The following is a 22631-nucleotide window of genomic DNA, read 5'->3' on the forward strand; positions in this document are numbered from 1 at the left end:
GAAACAGTTTTCATTTAGGTTTAATCTTCTTAATTAACTTGTAATCACTTTCTTGTGGAAAGGCAGTACTTGGACTTGGTATTAATTTACACTTAGTGGCTTTATTATTAAAAATTCTTTGTTGTTATGATGCATTCAGCTCAAATGTCTGGCTTTTAATATGTTTTCTTACATTGTGGGCTAATGGGTTTTCAGTAAAATGTCCATTCTATATTTTGTCCATTCTATATTCTCTTATGATTGCCAGCTTCTCAAAGAACTAAGAACAAACTGATGCTTATCAAAACCACAGGAGTTACCAGGCATCATATGATCCTGGCTGCCATTGGAAACAGAGTCCAAAGCAAACATAACAAAAGAATATAGGTATTTACAATATGTCTGGTATTCTGTGCCATTTGCATAGGGTGTATTAACACAATTTCTGTCAGAATTTAGAGGAGATTCACCTCCTTTAACTTCAAACACCCACATTAGTCACACAACCTAACCTAATTTTCTTGATACCTTTTATAATCAATGGTCTTTTACAGGCCATTTCTAGGGTATGATTCATCTGACCTATTTTAGATCTCTTTTTCTGGGTGAGATAAATCATGCTATAGATATCCCTAGTTCTAAAGTCAGGTGGGATGTAATGTACCATTTGTGTCTGTATTTTAAAAAAAAAAGTCATTATATTTAAAAAATGATGAACTACACTATTAGTAACTAAGGAATGAATGGAGGAGAGAAACTGAATATTTAATTTGTACAAATTTTAGATGATGTGAATTATCAGCATGCCATCTATTACTACCACCTAACAGGCAAATGATTAGAGCAGAGCTGAAAAATGCTGGGAGGCAGTGAGGCAAAAGCACACACTGTTAAATCCTGTGTTGCTTGTATACTATGGATAGACAGTGGATTTTAGCCTTTAAATTGTCAATTTGGTATTCCTGTGAAAACTTAATTCACTGGAAGAAGAAATGGAACAGAAAATAAGCAATTAAATAAAATCCCACAGTCTCACAGGGAAGTAGTGAACAGGACAAGCTGTCACCAAAAACCAAAGTCTTGCAAAGTCTTTAAAGAAACACAGATTAAGAAAGATTACTAACATACTGCTGTTTTGAGGGATTATACTATCATGTGTGTGAGTTTACACATTAGTCTTCTGGCAGTGCTAAAATTCTTGTATTCCTACATTCTCTTTTCTACAAGAAACATCCTTTTTTCATGCTTCTTTATTTCCTCTACATGACCTATATCTGTCTCTTGTTACTCACTGTTGCCAATCATAAACAAGTGCAAGTTTTTCAATATTAAAATTTATGTTAATTAGAATAAATTGGAAAAGCCAGCAGCATTTTTGTAGGTGTCTTATTTCACTTTTCCTTCCCTGGAAAGTTGAGAAGTATAACGCTTTCCCACCTACCTGAGAGAGGTTGAAAGTAGCAACAGTGCTGTCATCATACAGAAGAATATTAATAGTGTCTAGCGCCCAGGTACTTTCAGCCAAAAGACCAGATTTAAGAGACATCATCACTCTCCAGGCCTCAGGAGTTACTGGAGAAAGAAAGAGGAAGAAGTAAAACAGTATTAGTGTATCCTTGGAGACTGTTAGTGAGTTCTGAAAGAGTAAACTGTGACATTCTGAGGATGCAAATTTAAATTAAGTGGCTACTGATTAAGACCCTATTTTCCCTGCTTAGTTCTGTTCAGTTTTCTGTAACTGCTGCTAAGCCTTAGTGCTGGAGAATATCCTGGCAGGGCCCTTCTTCCTGACACTGCTGAGCCTGAAACTATTGTACAAACTTAAAGAACTTGACTAACCCAATCATCAGTAAACAAAGGTAGAACACTCTGTCAGGAACATGGAAATCTGAAGTATGAGAACTTGAATGGATGAAATGTAACCAGAATTTAAGACAAGAAAATATCTGGGGATCTTTTTAAGAAGTGGAGGACTAACAGACAGGACAAATACCATGGAATGATTTAATGGACCATTCAAGGGAAAGCAGAGACTCCAACTACAGAGCAGAATAGCATGAGCTTCCATGGAACAAAAACATGGAAAGCTTTGCTAAGCTAAATGCTGTACTGGTGATTTAACAGACATTCTAAAGGACCTTTCAACACATCTCATTTTGAAATCTGAGGAAAGCTTCATTTTTAATGCATTTGTGAAGACCTCAAGTCTCCATATAAAATATTGCTTTCATTTCATGTCAGATTGCCTGGGATGAGCTTTACCTATCATCCTCACTGATGCACGTTATCACATTTTTATTGAAAACAATCACATTGTAGTTACCAAAGTTCACGATTTGTCAAGAGTGTCTTAAAATGTGAAAAAAAACCCCCAAAACCAGAATCAAAGTGCCTTTCCTCACAATTTATATTAGGGGTTTTTTTGATGCTTACCAATATCTTTTGAGGTAATCTTTCGTCTTGGTTTTAAGACTGGTTGGGATGCTTCTACAGAGCCTGGGGGGAAGGTAATCTCTCGCCTAATCGGTGGTGGTTGGGGTGGAGGTCCTGTGACCTGTGACACTGGAACTGTGGGTATAACTTTTTGCATCTTCATGGAGGGTAGGAAAGGAGACTTGCTTGGAGACATACGGTTTTCCAAAGAGCGCTGGAAGGACGCTGGACTTGGAGCCCTGGAGATGTGGTTTGGCATAGAGGGTGGTGTCTGGTAGGATGACTGAGGAGGTCTAGTGATAGGCTGCATGGAGGCTGAGGATGACATATAAGAAGGCTGCCGTTGGTTGACATGAGAAGGCCACTGACTCTCGTGGTTTATCCTCTGGTCAGGTACCATCATATCATCAGTGCGATTCATCCCTGGATACGGAGGGGCCTGTGCAGGGCCTCCTGGACCTTGCCTGTTCTGGTAAGGGTAAGGCATATCATTTCGTGTTGGCCACATGTTCTGCTGAGGACCTTCACTGGAGGATGACGACTGCATGGGGCCACCAATCATCTGGGGAGGTATTCCATGCTGCTGCATTTGTCCTGGGCCCTGCATCCTTTCCCTGTTATATGGATATGGGTACTGTCCCTGCATGGGCCTCCTGTCAGGCCCTGTGTAAGCGTTGCTGTACTGGTTATACATTTCCTGCTGCTGGTTGCCATACTGCATGTTATACATATCCCCTTCGTGGCGTTTGGCTGGAGGCCCATACATGCCATCCATGTGTCTCTTGTAGTTCTGAAAGAAAATTTTGGAAAGATGTGTCACGTTTACTCCACACACAATACAAATATACTGGATGAAAGCTCATTCAAAAAGCTGAAGATTCTTAGTTCTAGAGGGATAATGCCAACTCCAGAGTCGGGCATACAGTGCTGTTCGGCTTGATCCAGTGCCTTCTTTTTAAGCCTCTGTTTTGCTGTGCTTATAACTGAATACTAAAAGGAAGCTATCCTTGGGCTAAATTTTCTTATGCTTGCTCTATTTTTTTCCCTTTCCTTCCCCATCTGTCAGACTAAATTCCACTGGTCATTTCAGACATGTATGAAAAGGCAACAGTCCTCACCAACTAAAATATTTTCACTTCTTATGCTTAGTCTATTAAGAAGAAAAATCTTAAAAAAAATTCAAAACCACCCAGTGAATCTTTTCAAGAGACAAGCACTGAATAAACTCTTAAAGTAACAAGATATGCTGCAAACATGCATGTTTGAAGCAGTGAATCTTACAATATGTCATCAGCTACAGACAATAAATTTATTAATAGGAGAAAACAATCTGCTGCATTTGATACTCTGTGTAATTCCCAGGAATATTGCCCTCTTTGGGCAACCGTCCTCTTCCCAAATCATCCTAATCACATTTAATTTACTGTGAGATTATTACAGCAAATGGTCACATCCAAATGTTCTGTTCTAGTTTATGCAGGTTCTTACCCTGCTGTTCTGTAATGAATTAAGCAATGTAACTAACAGCTGCCACCTATGGTTTATTCCCTCTTTGTTTCTCACCCTCTCAAATGGGGAATGTTGTGTGAGGTAAGCTGTTTTACCTCGGGGAGAGCTGAGTGGTTTTCAGACCATACAAGCTTGAATGTATTTATGTTTAAGATGGCAGAACAAAAAAAAAAGACATGTTGCTCTTTGAGGGGAAGGTGGTAAGGTTTGCAGCGGTCCTTAGTTCCTGTGGGAGTTTGTTCGACAGTTCAAGCCACACTGAGTGCTCTGAAGCAAAAAATGTGAATTAAATGGGTGATTTTTGAATATATGATCTATGGCAAATTCAAAGTTACAGCTCCCCCGGAAACTCAGTAGCTCAGTAGCATTGTACAATGTATACTAATGTACTAGAGTTAAGATCAGATAAAATTCTCTCTGTATTCAATATGGGAAAGTTAAAACAGCTCTGGGATTCATAAAGTCATCTTCCAACTTTGGTGCACATAAAACCACAACTACCGTATTGTATGGAAGTATTTTTTTAAAAACTTACTATAGAGCTTTCTGCCTATCTGAGAAATACCTATTTCCAGCCTTACATGAACTACTTGCTGTACCAAATTGCACCCTTGGGGCCAATTTTTACATTAAGAAATGACTTGGCAGCAGCCACACCTAAGAAGGTCGTGTTTGTTTTGCCACAGTGACTCAGTGCTCACAGCAGACACTTGGGAATGAAGTGTGTGCCTTTTTAAAAGCACTCCAGCACCCTGGTACATGCAGTGCCAACGTGCCCAATGGCCCCCAGCGCAGAGGACAGTGATGCACCTGAGCTCCTCCCTCCTGTGGACATGCTCGGCAGGACACTGAGACTGCACAACGTGTCTCTCTCTCCACTGAGATGTGGGATTCTGAGGCCTCCCAGGGGACAAAAAGCCACCAACACAGGGCACCTGCTGTGTAATAGCTCTTGGGATGTAAGCATTCATACAGGAACTGGAAAACCTGGCTCCAAGTGGTTCATTAGCCCCAGGAGTTCATGCTCCAATCACCTCCTTTGCAGGTCATTCCCTAGCCTTCGGGTTATAGATAAAGCTTTGAAAGGGTCATTTTTCACATTCCTCCTGAACCACTACAGAGTAAGATTTAGGAAATTGTAAATAAGCTACTGGCAACAGAATGTCTAGCTAAATGAAGAAGTGGAATCCTCTGGGGATGGGAGAGAGAGGACGAGGCTGGTCAGGATCCTTGTCCTTCATTCTCCACTGCTTTTCTGCATTAATGCATTTTGCTTTCAAGAGTCGCTGTACAAAATATATAAACAGCACTAAGGACAGGGCCAAATATATTTTACAATTCTAGCTGTCTCCTCGCTTAAATGAACATGTAGTTAATATATTCCCTGCACACATTAGCATGGAGTATCACAAACTGTTCTGTTATATACCTTTGCAATTCCCCCACTAAATCACCTAGACCGCTAGCATATGCTCGTCATAAAAAACAACGAACCAGTTTTTTGATTATGCCATCTTTGAGATGTTATGAACCAAAGAGATAAGCTAGAAATTCTGAAATTTAAATTTATGTATGTTTTTAGTGCAGTGCAATCTAAGATCTGTTTTGGTTTCTCCCCACTGCACTCTCAACTCCTGACCCCAATTTCCTAGTAAAACTCTATCCCAAACTGAAAAGAACTATCTGAAATTGGCTCAAAACTAGTTTACATTTCAGGTTTTTTATAATAAGGAAGTTGGCTTTCTATTCTGAAAGCCAACTTCAGGTATTGTATGACTAGAACTGAATTAATAACATGCAGAATGAAACTGATCCTGTTGAAATCAGTGGAGTTTAGCTATTGACTTCTAATGTGGGATTTTGCTCACAAGGTATTAATCATGCATGTAACAAAAAAATCTTATTAATTAATATAATTTGTATTTTTGAGTTGCAGGAGTTGGGGAGACTGCAATGTACAAATGTTTAAACTATTTTTAATGCCAATAACATTCTCTCCTATGTTTTTGTACCATATTATTACTAGAGACATCATGTTGGAATATGCCCTCTGATCTTTATTAAAGATAGGTATCTCATATGACCCACCACAGTACTGAAAATAATTGAGAGAGGTGCTCATATTACTTTGTTCCAGTTCTCTGTTGGGTTCACTTGGCTGCATGACATTAAGTTAAGGCCCTTGAACCTGCCATCCAAACAGCTTTTCTATTTGTTCCTTCACTTGTTACTTCACTTCTGTTTGTCACTTCACTTAACTATGCTTTATACTTTCCCAGTCTGCTGGTTATTAACCTGGGACAATCACTTGACGCACATCCAAAGCCACAGAACATCTGTTAGAATTTACATTCTTCCAGTGTAATGAACACATTTACCTACAGCTGCACATTCATTGCTTATCCATACAGGCTGTGACTTTGACCAGAATTACAGTGCTCCTCTGTGCCAAAAGACATACACTTTATAAACAAATCTTTCAATACAGAATCCTGGGGTGAATTTTTTAAAATAAATGTTATGAACACAGCCAATTCCCCCTCTACTACCTGCTGCTGTGGATACATTCCAGGTTGATGTCCTCCATATGGTGGCTGTCCTGAGGGAGGTCCTTGTCCTGGATACTGTTGCCCATATGGTTCATGCCTAAAATAAAGCATTCAAATCAATACTTAGAGCTGCTGGAGTTTTCAAGCCACTAGGAAAAGTAAATTCCTCTGAAAATCTTGCACCTTGAAGGTATCTGCCATCTGGAAACAAGGTGAAGGTACAGTCTGGTATGGTCCTGAGCCTGAGGCAGTAAACTCTGCTGGAGCTGGTTGTGGAAGAAAGGAGGTAAAGTAGATAGAAGAGAGGAGGAGGAGCAATGAAGATACAACAGAGAGATTTAGAGGGTGCAGTCAGGAATGAGAAAAGGGTATGGTCAGCAAAGAGGTAAGAAAGACAGCTGCAGAGATGGGGAGCCCATCCTTGGTGGGGAAGTATCTGGTGTAGAGCTATAAGGTTGCAGGTAAAAATACTTGTAGCAAGCTACAATTTTAATAAAATTCTAATAGCAAGTTACTTTCTGGATTATTCAAAAATATATCAATTTAAAGTGAGTAAAAACAGTACTCATAATTTTGGTAATGTTTGTGTAATTTTTAATTAAAGCTACATAATGAAGCATACAGAATAAGAGACAAAGTTGTGTTGCACTTGGAAACTTACCTGTGGCCTTTAAGACTTCTGAGGAGCACTACAGTGCAATATTTTTAGCACATATGAATGAAATTTAGGTTGCTGAAATCAAGTACTTGGAAAGCATTAGGACTGATAAATAGCACTGTATTGCAGGGTAATATGTCAGTAATTTCTCTCTGTACACTATCAGTGAGAACACATCAACAATTAGAGGATAATTATAGAAGTAATGTATCAGGGAGAGGTACAGAAACAGAGAACTGGGGAACTTGACATGTTAAAAGAACTAATGAGACCTCATTTTTCCAAACATAGAAAACTAATTATTTTTTTAAAAAGAGATGACCAGAGAGAAAGAAATAGCAATTCAGTATCTCCTAAAATTATGACATGGATGGAGAGAAATTATCCAATGCCAGTTAAATGAACAATGTAAATGAGGGGACTTGTCTGTAGCTGTCCAAGAGTATATGCAGTAAGACAAAATTCAGCAAAGGTACGCATGTGTTATACATAAGGGAAGACTTTCTAAATGTTCAGTTTTTTAGCCACAGGATAACCATAAGCCAGGAGAAATTGTGGAAGCTTCAGAAGTGGTATCATTTAATGCTGCTCTGGAGAACTTGGGCCTGAAAACTGCGTTCTAGTCCTGTGCTGCGCAGCAGATACACAAGGTAGGATGTACACTCCTTTTCTAACAGCTGATACTACTATTGTGGAAAGTCAACTCACTCACAGGAGCCTCTGCTCCCCTGCAAGAACTGAACCAAGGGTAAAAGCCTCAACAAGAGAGTAAAATAGAAATAACACACCGAGAGGCCACATGCTCTGCCTGCATGCTCTCACAGGGGCTGCTAACTGTTAGCTGGTTACTGTGGGTACCACAAACAGAGAAAGCAGTGTTCACCTTTGCTGGCCAGGGTAACAATTAGTAGAGCACATGCTTGGGTCACTGTTTGAAGGCACCATATTGCCTTGACCAGGTGGTACCATACTGCCTTCAGGACCCAGCCCATGATCCAACCTAAAAAATGACCAAGGAAACCTCATTCTGTAAAAAGTACTTCTTTTCCAAAACTGCCGACCTAATAAAATAAGTCATGCCCTTTAAAGGAAACATTCTCTTGACTTGACACCTTCCACTGGAGCCCTTACTCTCACCAACTCCCCAGCAATGTGACCTACTGAATAGCATGATGACACTTGTTTTACTTGACACATCTACTACTCAAAACTACTGACTGAAAACTACTTTGCCCTGACACTTTAAAGACCCACACTGCACCGCTCTGTCTAACATCAGGAAACAAAACGAGAAGACAAGTACACAGCCTAACGAAAGTAAAAGCAGGAATATGGCCAGAGCAGCAAAATCTGCCAGAATACTTAATATAATCCAAACACTCCCAGAACATTCTGCTTGCTCTACCAATGCTTAGACAGTGATTTTACCACTTTTTGTTTCCAAAGCCTTTTCCCAGATAAACAAAAGATGACCAAATTTATTTCATGTACTTCACTGAAGGACAAACTTATGACGATCCTGTTGGACACACTGCAAGACTGATGCTGCTACAGCTCTGACAACAGACTCAGATTCTTCAAAGGCAATTCACTCATAGACCACAATCAGACACATTTAGACTGTGCATTTTGTTTTTCATTAAAAGCCAACCAGCAACTGTTTAGGTGAAAACATGGCCAGGAGACCAACTCAAGTGCTACTTTATGCTATCACAGCCCAGCCCAGCTGCCAGCTGAAAGCAGCTGTCAAAGACACCCACGAGCTGAGCTGCTGCAGCCTGAGTGATTTCTAAGGTGTGACAATTCCTCCTTATTAATTTCTGCGAACAGCTAGACTCAGTCATTACCAGTGGTGTGACTCCCAGTGATTTAGTAAGATACTGTAGGAAATGTAGGTTGCTATGTTCTCTGCAAGGTGGAATGGGAAAATGAAAAGGGAAGAGAGAGGATCATTTTCACTAATAGGCTTTGCTTTTTCCTGAAGATTGACTCACCTCCTGTCATAGCCACTTCCATAAGAGAACTGCTGTCGCTGGCTCATGCTCATGTTGGACATTGCTCCAGATGGACTCTGGTTATACATATCTTGTATTCCACTGTTAGGCATTTGTCCAGGGGTCATGAAAGGCTCATTGCTTCCAGGCACTGCAACAGTCAATAAAATTAAATTTATTCATCTGGGTGTTTGAAGATCACTTTCTTTTCAATGAAGTATTTTAGGAGAATGTTCAGATCCCTAACACTGCCAAGGAGAATAAGCAGGTGTCTAACAAGCTCTCTGGGGTCTAATGGGAACACATGAAGCACCACCACTACCAAGATGATGGGTATAATACTAAGGAGCTGCAAGTGAGGAAAAAATCTCCTCCTATGGAACTGAGCCATCAGGCACCAGGCAGCTGCTTCCCTCTGGTCTTCACAGCCGAAGATGAACTTACTCTTGTTCTTTTCACCGAAACAATGCTAAAAACGAATGCAAACACAAGCCTCACAAAATAGATGAAAGCAAATCTGCTAGTTTGAACTACAAAGCTGTCAGAATCAAGCTTTTATTTGCCCCCATAAAACCTTCATACACACATATACAATAATGTTGTTATGGAAAGGATACTGTATCCTAATGTAGCTTCTCAAGCAGGATGGGCATATTCTATATGGGTCCAAGAAAAGGCACTATTATCAGATATAAATGACCAAGCAAATAGAAGAGACTCTAGCCTTCAGTCCCTCATAGTAGATACTGAAGAGATATTTCTGTTTTGACAGGATAAAGTGAAATGTATGAGAAAGTACAATACACCCACTTAATCTCATATGGATATAAAACCTAAAGTGAATCTAAAGCAGAGAGTGTTCTCCCTTCCTTCAGCTGTGTTATATGTTGGTGTCCAGAGCCCAGGCAAAAGGATTTAAAATAAAGACTTTTAAAAAAAATCACATCCAATTAACTACCTCTTTTAAAGCATCTCCCGCTTCATCACATCTCTCTCTTTCCTCAGTTTCAGGGCCTCTTCTTGCCATATCTCCTTTTTGCTCTGTTTGAGTTTACACTTAATCTCCTCCACCTGTTCTTCTCTTTACAGACATTGGTAGCCCTGCCTGTGTTCTTTGCTCCTACTTTCTTATATCTGAGGCATGCAAGATTGATTAATTTTAAAATCTTTTTACAATATCCACAAAACCAGCTGTAGGTTAAGTACCCAAAAGAACTAGAGTCAATTTTGAAATGAATTTTAAATTTTGCTTTTTAAAAATAAACAAACTTAGACTGTGTTTATCACCTTTTGTCAGGGACTGCTCAAGTAAGAAAAAAATTGCTTTACTATTCTGAAAAATATGTCAACTGAGACAGAAAGCATTAGGAGGCTTGCTCAGTGAACTCCCAGACCAGTCCTACTACAACCAGGCATGTTGCTTCACCACTTTACATTCTAACAGTGAAGTCCAGCACTTGATTTGCAGAGTAGTTTACAACCTCAGGAAATATAAATTCTAGCCCTATGATTTATGCTATTTCCCAAAATTTATTCCTACATTTTTAGGATTCTTTTTAATTCTAAAATAATGGGCATGACTCGGAGTGGGGAAAATATGACCAGACCAGAAACTCAACTGCACTGCACCTCTCTTTTTGCTACAAAGACACCAATGGCAAAATCATCAAAGTGAAAAAGCTCATTCTGACTACAAAATCTTGACTACCTAAGACACAGGGAAGAACACTTTCTTTCTCCCAGAAAGAAATTACCTTTTCTCATTCCACCGAAAGGATCTTTATTCGGCTCATATGGCATCCTTCCCATCATATCTGGCATGTTTATTCCCTGCTGGTATGGTGCATTTGGCGTCATGGAGTTTCGCTTTGGGAACGCTGAATCACTTACATCAGAAAAGGGATCATGCACACTGACTGCGCTGTTTCTGGCAGATTAAGAAGAAAGAAACTTTAATATAATCCTGTATTTGTAAGACCTGTGAAAACAGCCTAGACTACAACACAACTAGTTCACCATGCTGTGGCAGTGATCCGTGCAGGATGCATCCAAGGAAGATGCAAAAGACTTTCACAGTGGACAATCATATAAAAGAATCTACCCACTTTTCCCCCAAGCTTCTCTGTCTACTTATCTTAGAGATCAGGTTTTTTTATCTAATTCTATTGTTTGTGCATTCCTATTACTCATATAAAAGTCTAAACCTTCCTGATATTTCACTAAGCTGTTTTGCTCTTTTTTACCTAGAAAACTCAATCTGAATTAAGATGATTAAAGAAGGTTCTTGCTATCCTTTCTGCAGCATTACAGATAGAGAAAAAAAGAACCTAAGTAAATTAAGTCTGGAGTGGCTCTGCACACAGCTCACAGCTCAGTAATGTTCCTGTTGAAGTCATAAAAAACTGTTTTGCTGGACTTCAGTGGACTAAGGCTCCTTAAAGAGTGGTGAGACAGCTTCACTTCAGATTAAACCAGTCTGTGAGACTTACAGAGCACAGAACTGAAAGGGATCTCTTGGTCCATCCAGTTGAACCCTCTGCTATCTCATCCACTGTTATTGTATATGCTTTTCACAATTTGAATTCAAGTAACAAATTTAAACCACACGTTTCTCCTTCCTGAGCATGACTGGATCTGTTGACCAGAGGTGTACAGGATAAGCGAGGAGAGGAAGGTTGTGGTTCAAAGTAGGTGCTGTTGGGTTCCACCTTCCTCCCCACTACTGACATATTCACATGCACCTCTTTGCACTGGTGCTTGTCTGATCCTTCTCTGGTGTTTAGAAAGCTAATGGACCTCTCTCTACTCCTTCCTCCCTTTCCCTCTCTCTCCTCCAAAAATAAGTAATTTTCTGCCACTTTTCAGGCTCTGACTGGTTTACCACAAAATCCTACGAGTGCCAAAGCAGCTAGGAAAGACTGTATTAAACTGCTGTAGAAATAGAGCAATAAAAAATGAAGCAAATCCCTTTTCATACCTGCCACCCTGCATAGGTGTCATCTGTCCATGAGGTGTGGATGCTGGTGTTGGGGGCTTCAAATCGCCTGGCACTTCTGTCATGGAATTACTACCAGTAGACTGTGGAGTCTGTGGGCCTTGCAAGGAACCAGAATTAGCTGAAAAATTAAAAAAAAAAAAAAGTAATTATGAAAAGGTAGCAGCCAAATTCTTGTGGAAATAATAATCATCAAGGAAATAAAACAGTTCTTTCCTCCAGAAGCCTGTGTATACCTTAATCCATATCAGTACTTTATAACTTCCCCAAAATCCTCTGAGATCAGGATATGCTGTGTAGTAATAGCAATCATCTTTCCTAGAACCATGAATTTATTCTGCTGCCTGAAGCAACATGGATAGAAATCATCCAGATGAAGGATCAGAGGTCAGAGATACAAAGTTAATTGTCTGTAGTTTACAGCAGAGTAAATGAAGGTTGTTCTTTGGCATAGCTTCTTCATATAATCACTATCACAACACATGTGTTTATAAAAAATATTTCAGCCAGAAGCTTTTCATCATGAATTTAAGCTGCTATATTAATATAAATTCATGGTTTTATTTAGCACTCAAAGGCAGACATTTCCATGGTGAAACACAGCAAATGATTAGCGGCACACTGCAATCCCGTGTCATCTTTGAGACAGCATGGCAAAAGATGGTATTTAAGAAATGCAAAAGGCAATCTGGGATCAGAAGAAAACACTAACTGAAAGTAGAATTTGAACAGGAGGTTACAGATAACACTCCTGAAAGAATTGTAAAAATTTAAATGGGCATCTTAACAAAATGTTAGGGTCAGTGATGGTAAAGCATATGTAACAAGACCACGTCAATTCTGCAAAGGATCTGTTTAATCTGCAAAAACATATTTGTTGAGATCTCAGAAAGCAATAGAGTATCTGCACTAGGGTCCTCCTTAATGGAGGTAAATGCCTTGATATTCTTGGTATAACAAATGTAGAAGAGCATTTTACTGTTGTGTTCCGATAGGACTGAGCAGCAATAAGGGCATTAAATTAATACATCAGATATTGCTAATGGTGAAGCTAATGGTAAAATACATCCAGACCAGTCTTCCAGAGCAGACACCAAAGCTACTATCTTCATGTGACTGCTGAACAGAAACATGCCCTGAGCCCAAAGCTCTACATAACAGTTTTATGATTTAGAAGGTGGTGACGATTAGTAACAGCATCTAAGCCTTGGATCTGACAGGTCTCGCAGCAGAAATTCTACGGAAGGAGAACTTGTAGGATTCAAGTCTTTAGATGCAACTGGGAAAAAAATTACCAACAGAAAAAATTCACAAATCTAACACACTGAGTAGGACATGGATTTGGCTTGAGAGGTCCTTTTCATGAATTGTCATGTAAGTGTTTTATTTTGCCTGCCTATCTACGTTCAACCAATTAACAAAACTTTATAAATTACTGTTACAGTGAAAATTGGAACAAGCAGTATGGGTTTTTCTTCTGTATATGAAAGAGAGTAGTTTATAATTGACTCAGAATCCTAGAACACTCATCATCCTGACAGGCAGAGCTTGTTTTTAACTGAAGAACACCTTTTTATATGTGTTTCATATATATCTGTAACACATGTTCCCCTATCTGGAAATCAGTCTCAGTAGCAAGTGCATATGTAAAATCCACATTGTGTGGACCACATTGTTCTTGTCGTCAGCTTTCTGAGGCATTTTTGAATTATGCTTACATAGTAATGAGGTTCAAAATAAAGTTCAGGAAAAGCTTTCTGATTGCATTAATACAGGAACAAGAACATTTGCAACAACTAATGTTAGTTATATTAGTCTACAGTTAGCGGAAAGCTTTAGTGCTATAATAAAACAAAAACCAACCACATTCACATAAAAGGAGCTCTTTGTGTATTTGACCCCCAAGCAGGTCAGGATCATTCTTCTCCCCTTGAGCTTTAAACACAATTCTAGATTCTTCTAAAAAACCTGAAAGCATTTCTGAGTTTTGTCACAGATTGTCACATAGAAACATGTAAGCAAACATCTTAAGTGTACCCATATACTTACTGTAAATTCAGATATTGTCTAACCCTGCATATTTCTCTCATGCTGTGCTATTAAGAAGCAATTAAGCTTTTCCCTATCCTACCTGAGCAAGAGCTTAATTCATATCTCTAGCAAACCTAAAGGAAAAAAGTAAAACATTTTTCAGTATTTACAAGCTGCAGGAGTGCAAATTTATTAACAACAATGCGTTTTATATCATATTCTATAAATAATGGTTTAAAAGAAAAAAAAGATACCCAATTGAGAAGCTACAAGTCCAATTTCCATCTTCAGGGTGGCAGTTACAAGGTTGGTTATTTTCCCTCTATCTTTCTAAATGACTGGTTATATACAATTGAAGAAATGGAAGGCAAATGCTGTCAAAATTTCTGGTACTGCTTTGTTAACACACTTTGCCCCTGACCTCCACTGGGTTAGAGACACTTCTAGAGAACAGGAACTGCAAGTGTTTCAACCTCTGGATTAGGACCCCCTCTACCAAGAATAGCCTGTATTTCCTATTTCACCTTAAATTTTACATTTGCTGGGCTGCACTCTGAAATTTTTATATCTATTTTTGCAGGGATTTTATTATGTTAGCTGCTTCATTTTGATTGTGGACATTGTGAAAGAGAAACAGTATCTTTTAGAGTGCTTCAAAAGCTTCAGTATTAAACCAAGCTCTAAAAAGGAAGACAAACAACAATGTTCTTTTAGGAAAAGTAATCTCTGCTTACATGATTCAGCAGCTATCTTGGGGATGTCCAGGAAAAAACCTGTGGGTTCATACCTACTGAATTCCTCATCCCACATCCACATCTAAGCAATAATTGTCTTTCAGGTATCATAAAAGATTTGTAAGAATATGCTTTTCACAATACAAAATACATCAAAACTTAAATAAAATTGACATCCTGGTCAGTGAGAAGGTGGGGTCTTCCACAGTTTGCTGTGGAAGCATGTGTTAATAACACATGTTAGCATGCATTGTTCTCTGCAGCATGGAATTATGGTACTGGAATGCCTTTTGCCTTGCAAAGCCTGCATGGCAGAAAGTACTGTTTTAAGGAAAGACTCTTTATTTACCAGAGAAGAAATAGGCAGCTAATAAAATATATTAAACCTTTCTCTTACCGGCAATTTTTTCCTTTGAAAAAAAAAGAAAAAAAAAAAAAAGAAATAGAAAGAAGAATGAAACCTCTTGAAACTCCATTAATGTGAGGCCTGACATGCTCTCTAGGATATCCCTACCTTTTGCCAGAAGCTACAAATGTATACTCTAAAGTAAACAATGGAAAGGTTACTGAAGGTTAAGTACATTCACATACTTCAGAGCGAACAGCCAGCCACCACGCTGGGAAGATAATTTACACAGCACGAACCCAGTGCCCCAGCTAGGCTGGACTGGGGGCCGCTGGCTGCTGCAGGGCCCCCCGGGCAGGTGTGGATGCAGGCACAGGGCCACCTCCTGTCCCCCCAGCCACCCCTCCCAACCCCTGGCCCATCCATCTTCAGTGGGGATTCCCTGGCTGGCCTCATGACACGCTCCATGACATCACCTGCCTGCTAATAATAGCACTTCAGTCAGCCACCCGCCAGCAGAGCAGAGACGGATGGCTTTGGTTACAGAGGCACTCACTGAATGGCTGTGTCCTGCCGTGCCGTGTCCCCCCCCTCCCCAAGACTCGTTTCTCTGCTGCCAAGGAAACGCAGACAACACACTCCTGGTGCCTTCTCGCTCCCTCTTTCCAGCACAAGCCTACGATTTTTCCAGGTTTGCTTTAATGAAATCTCTGTTGACATCAGGGCCAGCTGCTGCTACTCACAAGCATCCTCAGCTGGACCGCTCTGGCCATCCTGTTCATTCAACACAGGATAAACTCTGAGCCTGTTATTTTGAGAGCTGTGCACACACAACCACACACTGCACTAAGAATTCAGAGTGCCACAGCACAGCAATGGAAGGTAACTCCATCACGCTGATGCTCCTTTGGAATTTTTTCTCCAGCATCCTTTAGTGCTTACACTAATGCTGCCTGGAGTTCTTCTCAGTTTAGAACTTGCCACATTATTTGTGAGCATTTTGGTCAAAACTATCAAACACACATGACAGGAAAAGCATTTTGCCTTTGCACCTGTTTCTGGAAAGAAAGAAGACCTACAATGCCTCTCTCTCCAAGGGAGTTTTTATGCAGCGAAAATCATCAGCAGGTGACGTGGCCCTTGGCACAGACCCAGTGATCAGGACAGAAGGCCATGAGGGATCCTCCAACAGTTAGTCTGCCATTAGGCATCTGAGCTGGCATTCACTGCTGATGGTATTACCTGACCCAGGCAGATTTAAGCTGATGTGAAGGCCTCAGCCTACCACAAACACGTCACCAACTTGCACAGCCTCAGAGCAGTGCAAGGCACACTGAAACATTCAGGCCCCCACCCCTCCCCAGGAGCTTTATGAAACAGCAGAAGAGGCTCTGACAGTGATATGAAGTAAGTACAATTGAAATGAGCAGCTAATCCTAACCCTAACACCTTGGCTACTGTGCAAATCTCTGCCAGTCAAGGCCAACCAGTCTGTCACTTTGCTGCTCTGCTCTCACTCCTTTTTTCAACTTATCATTGCTGACACTATTGTGAATTTCACTGCACATAACACTAAATTATACACTGCTTTACGTACCATTCACCTTACTAATGATGTTGTAAAAAACAGAAGTGATGGGAGAATCCTGAATATACAAGCAAATGGACAAACACATGATCCCAGATCACTGTCTGAAAGTCCCATAAATTTGACTTACATATCACATCCTTTTCTTGACCGTGCTCCTCCATACGAATCTCCTTGCCATGGCTGTCTCCCTGTGCTCCCTAGCACTCCCTCTATGCCTGCATTCTGAAGGTCACCTGTCAGGCAGTCACATAACCACCCCTTGGGTGTGAGATATCTGCAAGAATGGATTTGCTCTAAGCTGCACTTCAGCCTGCTACCAACTTGCATAACCACCTACCTGGAAACTACGACGATGTTCGAACTGAATCCTTCTCTGTGCCACAAAGGCTGCCAGTCCTGATAGATTCTTATGAGCAATTGAAATATTTAATTTTAAAAGTTTTATCAATATCAGCTGACTTTTAAGATCTCAAGACTTGCTTCATAGCATCAGCTTGTTAGAACTGGACAAAATACAGCACCTTCCCCTCTGAGACAAATTCCTCTGCTTTCCTGTAAGATTAACTTCAGCCCTAATACTGTAACTAGTTCTCTGCAAATAGATTTGGCTTCTAAGTGGCTCTACCTACACTGAGCTAACTGCACAAGAGTGGCTAATGGTTAAAGTAAGGACCTTGGGAGGCTACTGTTTCTTGTTGTATTGGGCTCCCATTCCCTCTGAATGCCAAAGAGTGACAGATTATCTACAACTCTGCTTCTTTTGTGCCTCTAAAATGTTAATGTTGGTATATACTGAAGGAAAAGGAACAAGAAAAAAAGCTGACTATTAAAGAGAACAGGCTTGTACTCTCTGAAGCATCTATACCTCAGCGGGATTTCATGTACTAAAGCTGATACACACTGGGAAAGCCTTTCTCCGTACAGAAGTGCAGTCCCATTCAGTGACACGAGCTCTTTTCTCTCCAACAAAACAAACCTTGAGATCCTTGCTTGCTTCCCCCTTTTCTAGTCTCTATGTCCTGCTGTGTTTTTATTTTAGAAAAATAGTTTCAGTTCTCCTCAAAGACAGCTTGCTTGAATGTTATGATAAATTTAAACTTGGACTTTGCCATTTTCATTCATAGCATTGCGATGCAATAGGACCCTATAAAGTGGTACATCTGACATTTCCATTCCTTTGTTTCATGTTTACATATTTAAATAGCAATTCTTCATCTCAAAATTCAGCTGATTTATGGTGATCATCCCCAAATCAACTACTGAGAGAAGTACTGGAGAGAGAAGTAAGAGAGGAGAGAACAAAGCCTAATACTCTTTAATTTTTAGAGACAGATTAATTTATTCTTCACTGTCCTTAGCAAGTCTAACCACTTCAGCTTCACTTACCAGTCTTCTCAGGAGGTGATGGGCAACTCCAACATATATTATTTTTTGCAGCTGTGCATACTCAGGACACTCTGCTTATTTCAGACAGATAAACATTTGGACTATGGGTTTTACTTCTAGTACCAAGTGTTTTTCTCTGTCTTCTAAACTTGAATTGCAAAGTAACCTAATCTCCTCTCCATTAAACAATCACCACTGGGGTACCTTATAACCCTAAGTTTTAACAAGGTGGAGGAAATATTTTAAGCTATTACACAGAGATGTGGTTAGGAAGACTTTAACTAAACATTCCCTCAAATCCTTACACTGAATAAAACAGGCTGAGAAAGACTTAAGCCTTTTATCACTGTTATCTTTTTCTGTACTGAGAAAGAACTAATCTTTCCAATAATCTTGGAAAGGCCAGAACTTTATTATATGATTATAAAGGTCTTTGCAATTTTCTAGTGTCCATGATAGGGTACTGAAGTCATGCAATTGCAAACTGTCTGCAGGGCTATTTGGGTCTCTGACTCTCTACTTCCCATTTTCAGCCAGTGAACTGTACTAGCAGAAATTAAGTGAATTAATATTTTCCTAAAACTGTGTTCTACTGCAGGAAACTCCTGTAAACTTTCCAGAAATTATATTCTCTTGGCAATAAGTGATGGTGGTCCGCCTAGTAAGTAACTGTGGCACTAGTTTGCAAATTCTGTCAAACTATTTTGTTGGTCAGAAAAACTAGTAACAAAAGGAATAATACAAAATAATTAAAGGATTTTTTTTACTCTTCCATGGGTAGTCCAGAAGTCAACAGCTAGACTAATACTATCTCATATGTACTTAAAATGTTTCCACTTAAGAATAGTCCTACCTTGAATATCAACTATGACTATTACATCTTGAGTATCTGAAGTGACATGAATTTAGAAAGAAAACAGTGGTTTTCATTTACACCACACTGTAAATGCAAGAAAGAACAGCCAAAATAAAGTAACCCCAGTTCCAATTTTTCAGATGAGAAGATAAAAACAGTGATCCTTATGACTTACCTGACACACAGGATTAGCAACAAAAGAACAGAGAGCGTGCCTCCAAACTAGGATGTCTGGCAGTGAGGACTCACTGTACTCTCAGCTCTCCATCTGCCACACATTCAACACGAGCTGCATCAGAGCAACCATCTGAGACACGCTGCTCAGTCCAGCATCTGCCATCCTGCTCCAAATGAAGCCTTGCTGATCAACAGTTGTGCTGAAGAGGAGCTTCAGTCCCAGCAAGCAAAGTGCAGGTACCAGAGCCTGACCTTTAGGCAAAGGCATGCTCCTGTCTCACAGCAGAAGCACATCTGTGCAGACCTCTGTTCTTTTTATTAGCCTGTGTCACTGAGTGTGAAGGGCACGCTGGCACACACATCTTTATGTGTTGGACTGAGAAAGGACAAACCAGACACACAACTGTGGCGGCCCTTCAGAGTTAACTCTGATTTGACTCAGGAGCCGGCTCCAAGTCTGAGAACAAAGATTCCAACAACAGGTTTATCCCTGTTTTTCCAGCATCATCAAGACATGCTTATAAATACACAGGGTGCAACAACCTCGTATGCCTTGCACTCAGAAAATGGTTGTGTAAGAGGCTGCAGTTTATCTGACTTACCAGGAGATGGCGGCTGAATCTTAGGTTGTTTCTTGGTATCTCCAGTGCTGAAGACTTCTGGAGGGGGCTCCTCCCCTCGCTCAATCTTGCACTCGAAGGCAAACAGGTACTGAATGTATTGTTTTTTCAGGGAGCTGGCTGCGCTGCTCGAAGTGCCAACGTTCAAGGTGGTTGCCAGCTCACGCCACTTCTTGTTTTTGTTAACCTAGCAAAGTAAACGGCAGAATCATTGGTTTGCTGCAAAGTGTTTTGTTTAAGTCAGGAAACAAAAAAGGAAAAAAAAAAAGCACTTAATGTCTTGGTTTACTTTTTTTTATTTTCCTCTTTTAACTAATGCTCATTACTCCCACACGCAGTAATGCACAGACAGCATTTACAGTTATAAAGCCATTAAGGAACCTGCTGATAGCTACATAAAAAGCTTTGCTGCTGGAGTCTTCTGCATGGTGCATCCTTTAAATGTCTTACGCCTTCCAGGGCCTATGCTCCTCAGTTAGCAATCCATCTCCAAGCAAATTCCTGCTCGCTCTCTCCCTCCCTGACACCCACCCACACCCACCCCGCTCTAATTAAAAAGCAGCTTCTAAAATATAATTTAGAAAGCACTAACAGTGTTATTCTGCAATTTGTTTGAACATTGATATGAAAAATAAATTTTTCTCCCGAATAGCCACCAGCTGTCAAACAGTTCAGCCTGTAATTCCTGGTTCAATTCCTTTCACTTTAGTGCATCTTGCAGGGACAGATCAATGATCCTCTGGCTAGATGAGAGGCAGAGTGAAGCCAGGCCCCTTAATTAATTAAGGCAGACTTCAAACACTCACGGCTAGTCCAGCAATACTCTGTATTACAATGCTGACTGCACCACTCCACTGTGAGCCTTGTCTGCAGTGTAAGGCTAAGAATATTGAAAGACTCTGCTCATGAGTTCCTCAAACACAGCTGATCTGTAATAATAGCGACGTTCATTTGTCATCCTGGGTGATGCCACTGACTCACTCGGCTGTACCACTCGTAGCAGCCACTGCTTTTGCTCCAACACCTGATGCCTTTGAGGTCATTCAACCAGTTATGCAATTTCTAGGTATGATCCAAGGAGCAGGGTCAGCACCAAAATAAATTGGCTTTTAACATCTGAGATATCTCATCTTTTGTGGATAGCAATTCTGATTCCATGACTGTCTGCTACTTGCCCTAAGGCCTGATATTTTAATGACTCTGGCTTAACTTGTATAGCTAGAAAGATTATCATTAGCCATACTATTCCTTGGTCTGTGTGCCAGCAAAGAAAACATTTTTTTAAGTTTCTCTCAGTGTTTAATAACACTGTAACTGCTGCCAGTCAGCAAAGATCTTTTGAGGATGGCATTAACAGCAAGCAGGTTGGCATGGTTATGCTAAGTGTTTTTATTTCTCTGGTACATCCTGCAAGAACTCAGGAGTTAAAGGAGACCAGATTTTCATTAACTGCCCTTGTTGAGGCCTGAAATCCAGTTACACAGCTCTTTGTGCCCACTGGCTTACAGCTAAGTGGTGCGTAATGAACACATTGCATAATGCAAACAGAAACGTTCATGCCTAAATGCCCAGTATATTGGCATTTAAAGGAAGACTGCCAGCAGCTGGTCTGTTTGTGTTGGGCATCAATGGCAGCTCCTCAGACAGAGAATATGCACCACTGCTGCACAGCTCCACTCCTGCCACTCTCTGGGCAGAGTCACTAGATGTGGAGCGCAGCAGCTGGAGCAACAGCTTTTTAGGAGAACATCACACAGATGCATTTAAATAAAACTCAGCAAGCAAAGCTCTGCACCTCTCAGTAGCTCTAAACAGATAAACATACTGACCATTCATGTGGGCTCACCAGCAAAACTAGGAGCCCTCATTTTAAGTGTAAATTTTAACCACTACTAAAGCACATGCATTTGTAACTGAAGCTCTTTCAAAAATCAGTCTAAGTGAACAGCATCTATTCTTTGGCAAAGCATAATGTCTGTCACTGAAAATCAACACTGAATGTCCCAAAATAAAATAAATTTCCATAATAACCAAACATGAATAACTCTCTAGAATATCCCATCTGCCCCCCATCTTGCTCAATTTTTGATGCTAAGAGTCACACTGTGGGCACAATCACGCTGTACAAGGCAAAGCAGCTGCATGATACGATTTACCTGTAATAAAGTTTCTGAGCTGAAAGTAATCAAATCCGTTGATGCTGAGGGGCATGAGCTGATCACTAAAAATGTCAGGATAACATCTCTTACCAATATACAGCATTTAACAACTGGCAGAATGAACTATGTTAGGTTTCCCTGCCTTCCTTTAATAATAAGAATAGCTAAAATCCCTGGATTTGAAGGGCCAATGATCTAAATCAGTGGTCAAATCCTGTGTTGTGAGGTGCACTGCTAAAAATAGCTTTGGAACGGGTACTAATAGATTTTGGATATTCCCTTCTTGAACTAACCACACACATTATGAAAATATGTTCTTTTTTGGAGACTCTAATTTGTTTGCCATATTTTTGAGTTCAGATTTTGTAATTAGTGGAGAATTGTATGTTTTAATATTACATTTTATATAATATTACACATGCATATTTATGTACTTGTTAGCTATGTTTAAGACCTCATTTTGCAAGGCATTGAACAAATGTTCTCATAAACACAAAACTAATGGATCCCTGCACTTCACCAGAGTGTCTAGTGTCTAGCCAGGGATCCTCTAGATGCAAGGAATACTTTGTACAAGCTTCAGGCAAGGACAGGTGACTTTGAATGCCAAATCT

The 22631-nt window shown here is 40.1% G+C and overlaps 1 protein-coding gene across 6 annotated transcripts in view; it reads right to left on the bottom strand.

The window, feature by feature from the left end:
• Nucleotides 1-22631, bottom strand: part of ARID1B (AT-rich interaction domain 1B) — a 326525-nt gene that overhangs the window by 3671 nt on the left and 300223 nt on the right. For all 6 annotated transcript variants that reach the window (XM_059841926.1, XM_059841925.1, XM_059841924.1 and 3 more), the window contains 7 exons: nucleotides 19841-20045; nucleotides 12100-12238; nucleotides 10877-11049; nucleotides 9123-9273; nucleotides 6471-6567; nucleotides 2413-3202; nucleotides 1421-1551 (listed from right to left, as the gene is read on the bottom strand). In XM_059841926.1, the coding sequence (XP_059697909.1) occupies nucleotides 1421-1551; nucleotides 2413-3202; nucleotides 6471-6567; nucleotides 9123-9273; nucleotides 10877-11049; nucleotides 12100-12238; nucleotides 19841-20045 (1686 nt within the window). The remainder of the gene's footprint in view (nucleotides 1-1420; nucleotides 1552-2412; nucleotides 3203-6470; nucleotides 6568-9122; nucleotides 9274-10876; nucleotides 11050-12099; nucleotides 12239-19840; nucleotides 20046-22631) is intronic.

This window comes from Haemorhous mexicanus, chromosome 3, assembly GCF_027477595.1.
Source record: "Haemorhous mexicanus isolate bHaeMex1 chromosome 3, bHaeMex1.pri, whole genome shotgun sequence".
Lineage (NCBI taxonomy): Eukaryota > Metazoa > Chordata > Aves > Passeriformes > Fringillidae > Haemorhous > Haemorhous mexicanus.